Source organism: Neurospora tetrasperma, assembly GCF_000213175.1.
Source record: "Neurospora tetrasperma FGSC 2508 unplaced genomic scaffold NEUTE1scaffold_1, whole genome shotgun sequence".
In the NCBI taxonomy this organism is placed as follows: domain Eukaryota; kingdom Fungi; phylum Ascomycota; class Sordariomycetes; order Sordariales; family Sordariaceae; genus Neurospora; species Neurospora tetrasperma.
Genome location: NW_009799099.1, coordinates 2,115,588 through 2,130,170, shown reverse-complemented (window position 1 = coordinate 2,130,170; position 14,583 = coordinate 2,115,588). Strand labels below are relative to the sequence as shown.

The 14,583-nt window shown below is 53.3% G+C and overlaps 5 protein-coding genes across 5 annotated transcripts; 2 read left to right on the top strand and 3 right to left on the bottom strand.

Annotated features, from left to right (window-relative positions):
- Positions 1-48: 48 nt before the first annotated feature.
- Positions 49-1,018, bottom strand: NEUTE1DRAFT_127483 (uncharacterized protein; the record flags this gene model as incomplete). The annotated part of the gene is made up of 2 exons (XM_009849587.1): positions 49-626; positions 703-1,018. The coding sequence occupies 2 exons, from the start codon at positions 959-961 to the stop codon at positions 49-51; spliced, it is 837 nt and encodes a 278-aa protein (XP_009847889.1).
- A 1,547-nt stretch (positions 1,019-2,565) lies between these two features.
- On the top strand, positions 2,566-4,202 carry NEUTE1DRAFT_127482 (uncharacterized protein; the record flags this gene model as incomplete). Its single annotated transcript, XM_009849586.1, has 3 exons — positions 2,566-2,773; positions 2,843-2,894; positions 3,038-4,202. 3 exons carry the CDS (start codon positions 2,566-2,568, stop codon positions 4,158-4,160), a joined length of 1,383 nt encoding a protein of 460 aa, XP_009847888.1.
- A 144-nt stretch (positions 4,203-4,346) lies between these two features.
- Positions 4,347-5,989, bottom strand: NEUTE1DRAFT_115818 (Farnesyltranstransferase; the record flags this gene model as incomplete). The annotated part of the gene is made up of 1 exon (XM_009849585.1): positions 4,347-5,989. The coding sequence occupies one exon, from the start codon at positions 5,951-5,953 to the stop codon at positions 4,655-4,657; it is 1,299 nt and encodes a 432-aa protein (XP_009847887.1).
- A 2,839-nt stretch (positions 5,990-8,828) lies between these two features.
- NEUTE1DRAFT_144036 (uncharacterized protein) lies at positions 8,829-9,768 on the top strand (the record flags this gene model as incomplete). The annotated part of the gene is made up of 2 exons (XM_009849584.1): positions 8,829-9,233; positions 9,310-9,768. 2 exons carry the CDS (start codon positions 8,829-8,831, stop codon positions 9,766-9,768), a joined length of 864 nt encoding a protein of 287 aa, XP_009847886.1.
- A 451-nt stretch (positions 9,769-10,219) lies between these two features.
- On the bottom strand, positions 10,220-12,463 carry NEUTE1DRAFT_119792 (uncharacterized protein; the record flags this gene model as incomplete). The annotated part of the gene is made up of 3 exons (XM_009849583.1): positions 10,220-11,814; positions 11,867-12,003; positions 12,438-12,463. The coding sequence occupies 3 exons, from the start codon at positions 12,461-12,463 to the stop codon at positions 10,385-10,387; spliced, it is 1,593 nt and encodes a 530-aa protein (XP_009847885.1).
- Positions 12,464-14,583: the final 2,120 nt, after the last annotated feature.

The following is a 14,583-nucleotide window of genomic DNA, read 5'->3' as shown; positions in this document are numbered from 1 at the left end:
CCGGGGTTCCCCGTCTCGTCTCATCGTTATTATCATCATCAAATCCTTTTATTCCACATGAAGTATCACAGCAACCGCCATGGCAGCAGCAACACCAAAAATGCTCGTGACACCAGCCTTGACTCCTGCAGCACCATTATGCTTCGAGGAGGTTTCAGCAGCCATGCTGCTAGCACCGCTAGCCGATGAGCTCGTGGTCACGGTAAGAGGTCCTCTAGTAGTACTAGTGGTCTTCCCATCGTTATTATCACCACCATCCCCACCCGTATTCGAAGTCTGCGGCGCTAACGGCGCATCAGTAGCAGTAGCACTCAACGCCGAGCCCGTGATTTTCCCAGGACCCTGGCTGATCGTGGTAGTCATGTAGTAGCTGATGTCCGTCTTGCTCACGGCTTGGTCGCTGCTGACGGTGGCGCCGTCAGTCGGCTCCGGGACCTGATTTGCCACGCTGGTAAAGATGTCGGCGAAGATGGCCGTCGGGGTGGCCCGCGCGTCGCACAGAATGGCTTCCACGGAGGAGAGCACCTCGGTGTAGCGCTTGACATCACGCTCGGAGCGCAGGCCGTGGACGTAGAGACATTGTTGGCAGAAGGGCCATTCGGTGAAGAAGGAGCCGCCGCACATGCCTTTGGAAATCAAGGTCGAATTGTCAGTTGGTTGTCTATGTGTATCAACTAGGTATGGATGAACGAGGTCGCTTACATTGCTTATGAGCCTCCAGAGCAAGGGGTGAGGTTCCGTTGGGGGCGCACTGGTACTCGATGTTCTCGAGACTGCTGCATGGAGGAGTGGTATTGTCGGATCCCTCCTTTACCGAGGGCCGGCAGACGGTGTTTTCGTAACCATCGTCGGCGCGCACAAACAGAGAACCCACGACGGAGTCTGCGCTAGGGTGTGCGCTCACCAGCGGCGCGGCGAGAAGAATTGCACGAAGCACAGAGGGAAGGAAAGAGGACCGCATTGTTGCATAGAAGGCGTATACTAGCCACTTAACACGAGATTTACGACGTTACCAGAGAAAAACCGACAACGCGTGCAAGGGAAGATTGAGGTGTGTAGACACTGATCAAACGGCAGCGCCTCCCATACACTTAATCACTTGTTCCCATGAATCACCCCATGCTTTGTCTCGTTTGGTCTCTCCAGGCACCGACGTTGTCCGGGGGCATTCCAGCCCCAATATACTTTAATAAGAGGTACCAGGACGGTTCCCTTGACCATCTTAGATCTGGTCCATGCTAGTTGATGTTACGTTGGTGCACCAACCGCATTTATACGCTCTCTAATCTTGTCTGTGATGCCGGAGAGATCGAGTTCCGCGTCATGAATCTTGGCAGGGCTGTTAACATCTTCCCCAAGTTTTCATTGCGCTGCAGAAGTAGACCTAGAGGTAGATATTCACAGGCATCTGAGCCCAGGGCAGAACCGTGCAGGGAGAGTTCTGGATAAGATTATAGAGGGAAGTGCTTCATTGTGATGCGGAACGTTTGATGTGCTGATTGTGCCTTCTCCAACACATTGGTCACCTTCCTTTCACCGCGCGGAGGGCCTCGAATCCTCGTCGGTGAGAAAGAGCGACCCATCCGTATATGCAGAAACGGTGACGGGAGGATCTCGACCTATTGCTAAGTAATGTTAACTGAACCGTACAACTGAGGCTTCTTTGTATTCAACGTGCGACATCACTCAACCACACCTCTTGGCGCAAATCGACCGAGGCCCAGATGGTATCGCAAAAGTGCTGGCATCTCGAACAAGAATTTTCAACTTCTTCGCATCAACGTATATCGAACTTCTCAAGGACATGGGCGACGACAGTCAAAGCTCAGAACCGCCGTACGACGCGATGGTGTTGCGAAACGCTGTATGGAACCTTGTGTTGCTACCACCGACCGACCAACTCGCCTCACTTTCCTCTTTGGGACTTGGGTTGCTTTTGGCTCTCTCTCTTCGCGAGCTCTCTCGCCCAAGACCGAGACGTTTCTTACCATCGGTGGCTTCACAGAGAGGACACACACCACTGTCACCCCCACTGTCAGCAAGGACAACAACGGCGATGTTCAGAACGCTGGGTTTCCAAATTCCCACTGTTTATATGTCGTGCAGGTTCAGTTCTCCGCCCCGCCACTAGAACCAGTCCGAAGGTCTGGTCCGCTGTGCCACCGGGAAGATTTTACCTGTGCTAGACTTGCACGGCACGTTGCTTGGAAATAATGGAACCTTGACAGTTGGGTAGCCCCCGGGTCCTTCAGGTCACCACCCCTCGGCGCGCTTACAAGGACGGGATTTGGCAGACGACCACGGCTTTTTTTTTTTTTCTTTGTCAACTGGCGCAAGTACAATGCTGACAGGCCTTGAAATTTCTACGTAGTAAAGCAGCCGTTCACCATTCGTCTTCTTTGCTTGCTTCGCAGTCCCATCTGTCGCCCCCCTTCAACACCGTTGCTGCCGTTGTCGCTCGTTCCCTCCTGAGAGTCATGGTGTAGGGCTGTTCTCTTCAGGTACCCACACACCACCGACGATCTCAGGGTATAGCCAGACTAGTATAGCCCATCCTTGATCATGATGGAGGCTTCCATCCAACTCCACGTCCTGGCCATGCTCGTCTGGCTCATGCCGGCCATCGTCACCGTTGCCGCTTATGAGAACTTTCAAGCGGTAGAAACAGGCGTTTTGTTGTCTCCTCGATATTTCCAGGAATACGCTGCTTCGAACGCCAGTCCGCTGGAGAAGCGACAGGGCCAGCTGCAATGTCCCAATGACCAACACTCGTGTATGAGCTACCCATGGCGGATCTTACATGGATACAATGGCTGACGAGGTGATGTTGTATCATGTTTAGGCCTCGAAATCGGAAACGACGGTGGTAGCTTCTGCTGTGGGAACGACCAGTTGTATGTGGTTCTTGCTTCTACTTCAACAGCCATGAACCGGTTGCATACATTGGCTGTTGATATTGTTGCGCCAATACCTCCCGCCCATTTTCTTTGATCCCCCCCTCTGATGATGCCGATGCTAATCAACCAATCCTCAACAGTTGTCAGGCCAATTCGACTGCTTTGACTAAGGCAGCATGTTGCGCCATCGGTTCCAACTGCGGTTCTCCCTGCACGTCAGACATGACGTTATGCGCCGCCACAAGAACCATAACAACAGGCGATAACCCTTCGGTGACTCTCCTGTCAGCTTGTTGCGCGCGGCAATGCAGCGTTTCCTTCTACCTCTGCCCGAAATCCCTCGGGGGTAGCTGCTGCCCATATGGCCAGGCTTGCGCCGAAGGCGGCAAGTGTATCGCGACCATCACGCCCTCGTCCTCCATCAGCACTCTAGTCCCTCTGGTCCCTTCAGGCTGCACGACCAGCCAGACCTCCTGCGACGCCAGCATAGGCGGAGGGTGCTGTGATCTTACTCAGAGCTGCACCCAAATTACCGGCAAAGCATTTTGCGCCGAACGCGCTGCCTTTCCGACCATCAGCGGCATTGCCGAGTTCTACCCTGATCACGATCTAAGCGCGGGGGCCAAAGCCGGTATTGCCATTGGCGTGGTGGTCGGCTTTGGCTTGCTTATCGGCGTCTTGACATGGTGGTGTCTGCAATCCCGTAGGCGCAGAAGGGCAAGTGAAGCGGGCGGCACGGTCCCTAGTTTCTCGCACCGCTCCGGACCCAGTAGAATCATCGGCGCCATCATCGGTGGAGGAGGGAGAGAACAGCAACCCATGTCGGAAGTCACGTCCGATGTCCAGTCCCGGTCTGGTGGGACTCAAGACTATTTCGGCCCCGAGGCGGCGGTTGGGCCTTACTCTGATTCTAGGTTGCCATCGACGGGTACTACGCCTGGTATAGACAGAGACAGGGGCGTTCCGCTCCAGCCGCATGGTCCGGGTGATATTGCCGTGCCAGTCGAAATTGACTCGAGGATGATGACTGCGCAAGAAAATCAAGGGATTGGGGCCACAGCGTCACCGACGACGCATCAAGCCTCGGAGACTGGGCAGCTCGCAGGTAACCAAGAAGAAGGTGGAGACCGGTATGAGCTGTACGGATCTGAGCCGTTGGATATGGAAGGAGAATCGGTATCACCGCTGTATACGCCCTCGCCGCATACGCAAACCGTGCGGACGCCGTCTGAGGAGGCGCCGAAGCCGGTGAAGTTGCTTTGAATTGCTTTTTGGCTTGGAAGAGTGTTGGCGAGTAGCACTATTAACATGAAAAATCAATGATTGATGACAAATTCGAGACCACTTATATGCATCCTAGGTTTTGCGGGGAGGCGGTGATTGATGCGAAAAAGGGTTGCCTTTGCAATGAATCACCAAGAACCTTTCAGTCAGTCAAGGGAAGAAGTAGAAGAAAAAAAACAAGGGTTTCAAATTCGCTATGCTTGATGGCTTACTTGCTTTCCTGCGTTTCATTGATATGACCCAAACGAGATATCCCCAAAAACACCACCAGAAATATTCCAGAACAAATGCCATGTGGTTGAGCACCATGTTGTCCTTGACTGATCTATACCAGGCCACATCGCTCGTTGGACGATAGGACCAGAGAGGAGAATTCTTACCCATACATTCAATCCTCATGGACATCCGAACAAGAAATTGGCAAACCAAAACATGAAAAGGGTGCGTATGACAAAGACAAAGAACCACCACATTCACTCCTTCTTCCCATTCTTCTGCGCCACATTTTCCTCCTGATGAAGCATGATGCGATCCAGAATCTTATGAATCCCCCCACTTTTCCCCCTCCCATCATCGATATCCTCCGTCATCTGCCTCGCCCTATCCACCAGCACCTTGATGACCTTGCGCGTGTACTCAAAGCTGCCTGTGCTCTCCATATACGCCACCGCGTACCTTTTCACCTCCTCATCCCCCGTCTTCTGCTTCAATATGTTGAGCAGCTGCATGTTGCTCGGGTTCGACCGGATGCTGTGGATCACGGGGAAACTGAACTTGCCCTCCGTCAGGTCCTCGCACATGCCCTTGTTGGCCGTGTACTCGCGGTTCCACAGATTATGATAATCGTCGGCGATCTGGAAGATCAGTCCGATGATGTTGACGAGCGGGACGCAGTCCATCGGCGACCGCGACTCGGCCTGCATCAGCTTGATACCCAAGCGAAACAGACCGCCTGTCTTGTTGGATACCATCTCTAGGTAGTCGTCCTCAGTCGGGCAGGTGAGCGTGTCACGCCAGAAGAGGTCCATTCCCTGGCCGCGGTGCAGGTTGAGCAGTTCTTCAGAGAAAATGCTGACGGCTTTGGGGTTCTTGAGCTTTTGCAATTCTTGCAGCGCGTAGAAATACACGTAGTTGGACGTGTTGATGGTCTGCGGGATGCCGAAGATGGAGTGGGCGACAGGGAAGCCGCGGCGCAGGACGCTGTTGTCTTCCACGTCGTCGACGAGCAAGGAGGCTGTGTGTAGCATGCTGATGACTTTGGTGATCACCTCGAGGCTTTCGGACGGCACATCAAGCCAGGCGTTGAAGGCCTTGACCATCTGCGATCGGATGTCCTTGCCCGGGTGCCCGTTGAGATAGTCGTAAGGACCCGTCAGAACCTTCTCCTTCTCTTCGGACCAGGTGCGCCGCGAGGGGCTGAAGAAGTCTTCGGTCGCAAATCGGTCTGGGTTCGGGGGAGGCTGGGGTGGCTGGGGCGCCATTGTGTATGGTGAGAAGGAAGTTGGGAGCATGCTGGGGAGACTGATTTGGGCAACCGAGGCCTTGCGTTTACGGGTTTGCGCCTGTGTTGCAGCTAGACCGGCAGGAGAGATCCGATTGGAGGGTATGGCAACGGAAATTGTTTGATTCGAAGAGGTCCTTGGAGGGATGATGGCGGATGGGAACTTGGTGCTGATGTTGAAGGGAGCAATGAAGTCGTCGTTGTTGGAGAGAAGGGAAAGCGGGGCGGGACCAGGTGAGGAGGAAGTCACGGCCATGGTGACGTGTTCCATTTCCTTTTTTAATGTTTTATTATTGGAAACCCGTCGGTACTGTAGAGGATGCTAACCCCGTGCGTCGTCTGATCCAAAGTGGCCGGCGCTATGGCTGGCTTCTTATAATTACTTGACGTGTTGTGTGACAACCGGAGGCAAGCTTCACGGTCTCGGGGGCAACATTCGATACCCGTACGCTATGACGATAATACCGCTTGACAGGTCGTGTGCCAATCGACAGCAATCTACCTCACTTTGCTATGAGAAGGGGGATTTGCCCTGCTTGCCTGCTGAGTGGACAAAGGCCAAGAGGTCTGTATCTGGGGTCAGCAAAGACTGAATCACGCCGAGAAGAAGGCCTCTTTCTGCTCGGTTCCAGCAAAACTCGAGATTGCATCCCCGATCTTGTCACATGCCAGCCATCGTCACTGGATCCTCGGAAGCGATCAGGAAGGGAAACTAGGGGCGGACAAATCGGATCAAGCTCGCTGTAGCGCTTTCCTCAGATCTGACCTGCCTGTCCTTTCCTTTCCCCTGGCAGTGGATGCAAGGTGATTGCAAGTGCGGAGACTTTTTGGGCGGCCAACGGAGGATATGTTTGCAAGAATGAAACCCCGACGACACCTGAAAGTAGCGTGGTGGGGTTTCAGATGCGGGGCGGGAGCTCTCACAGGGGACAAAAGAGCTTCACAAGATCGAACGGGCGATCCCGTCTCGCGCGCTCTTTGTCGGGAGCTCCCTGCTGAAACCGGCATCTTCTAGGGATGAAAACTGGGGGGGCTTTCTCACCTTGTAGTTTGTGGAAAAGCGTGCAAATTTCTGCTGTGATGTTGTCTCTTCTTGTCAGGGCTTCAGATCGACATGAACAAACAGAGAATAACCAAGGATTGACGCGCTGTTGCTGGTAAGGGGCTCGTCAAAAATGGGTAGGTAACTGTAGGTGGTAAGAGATGTTGGACGAGATCGGCTGTTGTGGACCTTGCGCAAATTAGGGGTATTCCAGAAAAGCGGTCGAACGTGCAAGTTCAGTCCACTTCATCCATGCATATTGGGGATTCAAGACGATTTAGGAAAGCGGACGTCTGGACACTTTATATAGCACTCGATGGCAACGGATTCAAGCACACACGCGGCGACTTTGTGCACGTCTGTCGGCGATGCAAGACTTGACACAGGAAAGCGCCGAGTGCATAAAGTGAAGATCATGGAAAAAGCCCCGGCTGCATGGGAAAGGCAAGATTCACGTGAAGACGGAGTACTGTGTAAAGGGCGCGATATCACCGTGATGACTTTGGTCTATGCCAGATATGCGAACCACGAGATGAGACATGGGCGGAGAAAGATTCCGAGCACATTTGAGAATGGTACTGCACGGAGTTGCAAGGCATGAAGTACCACTTCATTACTCCGCGCTGAACCATGATTCAAGATGGATCCGCAGATCGATCCCATCACACACTCCTCGTCCTCCCACGTACACTTGTGAGGCCGAAACATACATGCGTTTATCGACCATTTCGAGGCGTTGCCCGGTGGTTGATTTGTTGTTGTCTGGATGCCGTGTCGGAGGCCTGTTCACCCGGGCTCTCTGGACGGTCCACCTCCAACTTATGCAAGGCGGGTGCGCGGCCGGGGGTGCCTGCCCTGCCCTGCCCTGCCCTGCCCTGCCCTGTGCAGCTGAGGCCTCGTTGCCGCCGTAGTCCCAGATTGTCCAGCGGGAAGCCCGAGGAAACATGCAGCGTGCAGGGCCCGGGCCTCACACAACACAAAAGTCAACAACCCCACCTCACCTCTGCCCATCTGCCCACGTTCATTGTTCCTGTCACCCCGTGACGCGTGTACGCCTGTAACTGTTGTTGTTTCGCGCCCGACAAGGTGTGCGCGCCGTGGTGTCAACTCCGTTCCGGTTGCTGTGGCATTCGGCTTCGGGCAGCTCTGGCGGCCTGGGCGGGCAGCAGCAAGGGACAGCTTCTTCGTCCAGTTGCCCGGTTGGGTTGTCGCAACTTGAAGAAAAAAAAAGAAAAAAAACTACCTCTAGGTACCAGCCAACGCACATGATCAGATGGGATAACCTGGGGAGCCGCAATTTTTTTACCTCCTTTCTGTGTTCTGACCTTCTTCCCTTTTTTTGTGTACATACCATTTATTTATTTTTCTCTTCGGTTCTCTCTTTTGCAACTCTCCAGCCCGTACGCCTAGCGGCCCCCTAAAGCAATCTGAGGTCAGGTAGCGCACGGCTCCTCCCTCCAAATCCCTGGACCTTCGTGGCAGCGGCGCCATCACGCTCGTACAAACGGACCAATTCGCATCTTGCGGTCAACATCGCCGGATCCACTTCCGCTTCAGGTCCTCGTTCTCAGGCCCAGTCCCAGTCCCAGTCGTCTGGTGACCCCCTGTCTGCGCGCACACGCGTGGATGTCAGAGTGCCATTTGACTTCCAGTTTTGCATCAGAGCATCCCGTCCGATCCTCTAGCCCTTGCGCCAACTGAACCCCTTCCGCGGCGGCGCATTTGGGGGGACATCCACGTCCATCTTGCTCTTAAATTCTACCATTGTTTTTCTGAATAGCATCTCTGTCTCTCGACGTCGACTTATTCCGTATCTCAACATACCTACCTATTTGTCTACCATACACTAGACGCCAAACCGGGAACGACCAGCGCCAAGCACCCTTTCCCCTGCTATCACTTCCCTTCTGCCCTGAAGATCTTCGGCGCAGGGGTTGCCCGTCGCAAAATTACATCATAGGCGATTGGGCGCTGTCCATCTTATTCCTTTCCAAGTATCATCATCGTCAATCCATCGGACATTTTCAGCAACCCGTCTCCGAATTCAAAACCCAACCACAAACACAACAGACTCCGATCACAACATATACAGATCAAGTCAACTATGGAGTCCCTACTATCGCTCGCTTTCGACAACCTCTCGGCCTTTGAGCCGGCAAAGATCAAGAAGGGTCTAAAACAGGTCGAGGGCTTGCTCGCCCAGATATGCTTATCGGGCCCGGCCAAAAGGGAACTAGATGCGGCTGCGGCCGGGGAACAACCACAACTACAGCGCAAGGGCCTAGGCGACCTTGCTGGCGACCCAGCGTTTCGCGAGTTCTTCAAGTTGCAGGAGGGTTTCGAATGGAACGTCGCCCAGCGGCTGCTTACAACGCTCGACTTTCTGGTGGCCCGAGGCGGCGACGGGCAGTATGACTTGCTTATCCTCAATGCTCTGGACCTGATCCAGGGTGTTCTCCTTCTACATCCACCCAGCAAGGTGCTCTTTTCGAGGGCTGCGCACATGAACGTAAGTTGACGAGCAAACAAACACACAAAGAAGGCCATCCATGAACTTTGCTAAACCTATCTTCCCCAAAATCCAGCTTCTTCTCGACCTAATAGAACCCGTCAACACCCCTGCCATCCAATGCGCAACCATCATCACCCTTGTCGTTGCCCTCCTCGACTCACCCGCCAACGTGCGCGTCTTTGAGCGTCTTGACGGTCTCCTGACCGTTGCGTCCCTTTTCAAAAGCAGAGAGACCGGCCGCGAAGTCAAGTTTCGCTTGACCGAGTTCCTATATTTCTATCTCACCCCCGAAGCTCCATCTGCATCAATGGCGTCTTCACCAGTATTATCGTCAACACCCACATCACCGACAAGGGACAGGGCTGGTAGCGATACAGCTAGTCAGCAAGGCAAAGGGAGCAAGGCCAACGGAGGCGTCACGCTATCGGTAGATGTCAAGAAGAGAAAGCTTGATCAACATCTCCCCGGGGTCGTTGATGCCTTGCTGAGGGACTTGGATCGGTATAAGCCGTTTGGGGGTGTGTTGAGCTGAGTGGTTGGTTGTTGTCGAGCTTTCACGAGTCTTTTTTCCCCGTTTCACTTTTTTTCTCTTCTTCATTTTCTTTTCTTCATTGGCTTGCCTTTTTATTATCGGTTTGGCTGGTAGAGCGTAGCGTTTGATACCTTGTGCGAAATGGATTTGGGAGACGATGGGGTTGTGCGATCTGGCTGTCTGGGAATTCAAGGAACGATTGGCTTATATCTATCTTTCTCCGAGTTGATGGATGCTCTTGGTATTTCCTGGGATGATACCACTGGGGCCAAAGAGGGAAAACACGGTTACATGTCAGGGCTTACTTACTATACCTATACCTTATTGTGTTGTATTAGTATGGTAATGTTTTTACATGTTAGTAGGGGCAAAGGCGGGTGGTCAAGGGACTTAGTGCCTTGCGGAAAAGGGGCGGCTTTGTAAAAAGGCTGGTCACAATGAAAAACACACTGGGCATTTCTGGTGGAATACAATATACCCCTTCCGCATGTTCAAGCTGTTTAACAAGCTACAGCGCAGTGAAGCAAAGGTCCATCATCTCAGGTCCATCAATCCAGTCGTTCCTATAGTCATTACAACCAGCAGCCGCAAAGGGGACCCACCAAGACGACCACCACTAATTGGACGCCGCATTGACATTCTTCCTCTTCACCATCCTCACCCACCTTCGCCTCCGCCAACTTCCCCTCCGACCCATTCCCTCCTCCCCTTCCTCCCAACTGATCGTGAGTCCAATCTTGGGCGTATACCGACTCTGATCTTGACTCCTGACCGGTGTCTCGTAATCCCCATCCCCCAACGCCGCCCCCAGGTCCCCATTGTCACTGCCATTCACGCCATTCTCATGCTCATTATAGATATCATACACCCACCTCTCCCCTTCCGTCTCGACCTCAACCCCAGTGATAATCCGTTCTTCCACCCACTCCCTGCTCCAGAGATCCAACGCCCACTTCTTCCCGCTCCACTCCCACCCCTCAGGCGGCAACACATCCTCAAAGAAGCGCGTCCCCGTCGGCCGGTCGCCCGCAATCCGCGCCGCAGATAGGGGGTCGTACGGCGACGGGCTGAATAACCACGGCTCCCACTCGCCGCTGGTGTCGCTGAGGCGCTGCAGCTCAAAGATCTCCACCTCGCGCGTCTCCGGTGCGTCGTCCAGGATGATATCCGAGCGGACCCAGGCGTCGAAGGCGCGTTCGGCTGCTAACGATGAATCAGGGCTGGGACCGGGCGGATGGTTCTGTATCTGTTCCAGTTTCTTATCATTGTCGTGCACGGCCTGCGCCGTCACGCTCGGTTCTTTTTCTCCTCCTAGATACTGCGCCTGCCACTCACCAATCAGTCGGGAAATGGTGGGGTGGTTGGACGAGATGGCGACCCAGCCGGCGACCAGACAGATATAACGCCAGGGAATCAGGTGGGCGGTGACGGTCATGAGGGCGCATGCGCCGCAGAGCAAAACGAAAATGGCGGACGACAAAGCCTCGTCCGAGAAGTTGGTTTTGGGTACCACCAAAGCAATGATCTTGTCGTGGGCGACGCTGTAGTCGTCCATAACGTTCTGCAAGTCGCCAAGGTTGCGGAAGAAGTCGCGCGACAGCTCCTTGGTCGGCTTGAACGTGCGCGCGGGTGCCAGGGGCGGGCCGCGAGGGGAGTAGCCCAGGTTGCGCACCGCGTGCGCTTCGGAGGAGGAGGCGGGAGCTGGGTGTCGTGCGATGAAGGAGGGGACGAAGATGCCGAATAAGGCGATGGCGAGCGGGAGAACGAAGATCAAGTAGGGGTCTAGGCAGACGAAGGTGTAGACGGCTAGTAGGGACAAGGTGTGCGTGGGCCGTCGCCATGACAGCACGCGCAAGGCTTTGGCTTGGAATTTGAAGACAACCCCGATACGCGCGTTGAAACGTCGAAAGTTGTTGGACATGGCGCCTACCGTGAAGCCTGGTCGTTCGCCGAAGGCCGAGGGTTCGTTGGCCCCGCCGGGCTCGCCGCTGCCGTGAGGTTGGCCATCGTCTACGGGGATGACTTGGGCGAGGAGTCTGGTTTGTACTCAGATTAGTAACCGCAGTACTGGTAAAAGGTTGAGCTAGAGAGCGAGTACTTCTCCAGAAGCTTGTCCTGCAAGTTGGCTGCCTTGAGAATCCCCTGTCGCAATGTCCGGGCCGTGGTGGTCGAGTCGGTGCCGGAGCCGGAGCCCTGTTGGCCGTCATCCTCCTCCTGGATCGAGGCGTCATCCCCCTGACCGAGAAAGGCAGCAGTCAAGTCGTCCATGGCTAGATATCACAGCGGTTTTGGCCCGTTATGATTTCGAGAATCTCATTTTTCTCCTCAACTGCCGGAAGCCAACGGCTCTCAAGTGTAAATGTTCCACCTTCGTCTCTTTCTTTGGTCGCTTAATCACATGCACCAGTCAGACTGGATTCGTTGCAGCCTGAGAGGATGAAAGGGAATTCAAGGGCTATGAAGGGGCTGTTCAAGAAGGGCGCAAGCGTAGGTTTGGATGTATATGCGACGATGATGATGATGACGGAATGCCGTGCGAGGTGAGTGAGGAGCTAGGTATGCATCCACCGGTATGCGAACTGCAGGGGTGATATCGCTGTTATCGTCTGCTAACGCAGCCTCGTGTAGCAGGCGTCGCCAATTGGGCTATTATAGTATAACATCCCCACCAAACTGAGGCGCAAAGGCTAAGCATCCTGGATGTAATCAAGGCATTTGTTAGTGCTTGCAGCAATCCTTAACAGTCCAGACTTGCGCTCGGGGACGTTCGTCCATAAACAGAAGAACCTCTGAACCATACATAAACGGGATCGAATCCTTTGGTCTGGCAGATGTTTTGACCAATCTTGCAACCTGGGCTACCCTATCTGGGGTGACGCTGCCTGTGGCAGACACGAGACGTCATTTTCATCCGTGTTCTCTGCCAAACCCTAGAAACTCAAGGTGAGATATCATTTGTCGGCGGCGCAAGCTGTGATCACCCAGGACGATGGCACAGACTTCTCAACGGTATTTGACGACAATAAGGCATTGGAGTGGGTGTGGTGTGAGGTAGGGGACGGACCCTGCGTAGAATTAGTTCAAGCTTTCATCACTCCCGGTTCCTGGGAGCAACCCACCCCTTTGGAGCTCGATATGGAAAAGAAGAAGAAAACGTGATCACGGATTGATAAGTACTTGCCCCACATCCAACAGCCTTTGAACTTGAGACTTTTGCTGCGATCACATCTCGATCGTGCGGGCTTCAGCCAAGCCGGAAGGGGCCTCCGTTGTGATCCTCGTTGGCATCAAGATCAAGGGGTTTGCTGTAGTGTACAGATCAACCCTTGAAAGTTTGTTAGCGCGAGACTTGCAGCGTCTTCGAACAAGGGAGAGAATATCTATATAGACTTTTGGCCCTCCTATTGGCCTAAACCACGCCAGAACATGCTCCAAAAAGTTGACACCATTCACAGCGGGTGCTATTCAGGTCAGAAATATCAGGTCAGAAATACCACCTCACCAGCCTGAAAATAATGAAATAACGCTCTTCAAGTACCGAGCTAACGAGTTTTCTAGGGGTGATGTGATGTGTACGGACGTCCATGTCACATCCGCATATTTTTTCTACTCAAACCGTGCCGACATATTGCCCGTTCTACACGCATCAATGGCATCGACACGAGTAATGAAAGGCGATTTGTGACCGTGAACGGCGATATCAAAAGAGGTTCGAGGAAAACAGAAATGAAACGGGGACAACCCTGCCGTTTCAAGCTACCAAACCCCATTCTGTCAAATCTAGATTCAATGTACCACGTAGTTCGGCATTGACGTTCATCTGCCGGATGAGATTGAAAATTACTCGGACCTACAGTAAGGTGAGGGGACCTTGCATGTTATGTGTCTATGGCTCTTGAGGCACAAGTATTTTTTTTTCCACAAATCTATTATTTTTGATTTCAAGCAAGGACAAATATACTACACGGTTGACGCAAGGGAGCAATGAGCACCAAAACCCACACTACTTCTTCTTAATGGCGGTCCCTGGAGCCTCAACGTCGACGCTGCTCTCCAGGAACCACTTGTAATTCCAAAACAAAGAGGATAGGCAAATGTTATTGGCTATCCGGAAACACATTGTTGTTGCTCGTCCTGGCCACGACTCTTCACTAATATCGCCGCCGCCAGGATCCCCCTTGGAACAACACCTCAAATTTGAGTGTACCTGAACTGGTTCCCGTGTTGGCCTTGGCATCCCCGTCATCTTTCAGACGACAGTCTGCCGAGAGCGTCGTGCATTGGGATTCCCGAAGTCTTTGAATGAGAACGAGAAGTTGGGAGATTCGTGACCGTTCTACTCCAGATGCAGGGGCACTTTCGTTTCCCCTATCTCTGTTGAAATGATTGTGGATGCCGTTTGAGTGTGGATATTAAGGCCTTGCGGGGAGAAAGAGGGGAAGGCGTTGGGTTAGATCGATGCATATGTACATCTTTCCATCGATTGTTCTGAATGAGGAGTTCCCGCTTCGGCTTTCTCCTTTTTTTTCTCTTTTTTTTTTCCTTCCTGCGACTTTCTGTCCCCACAAAAACATTCCCCTGAGCAGTTGCTGAGCTGGAGCAACCTCAATTCGCCAAGCGCGGGTAGCGACAAGGGCAAAACATGTTCTAGGGCATTTTGTTCGTTTCTACAAACCGTGGCCCATACACGCACCTACCCAGGCAGTTCACGCATGGCGAGTTACGCAGCAGCGGCATCACAGGGACTTGAGTCCTTCATAGTGTCAGGTACTAATGTTGCGCTGTAAATAAGGTGGAGGCTTCTTGCAGTTGGTT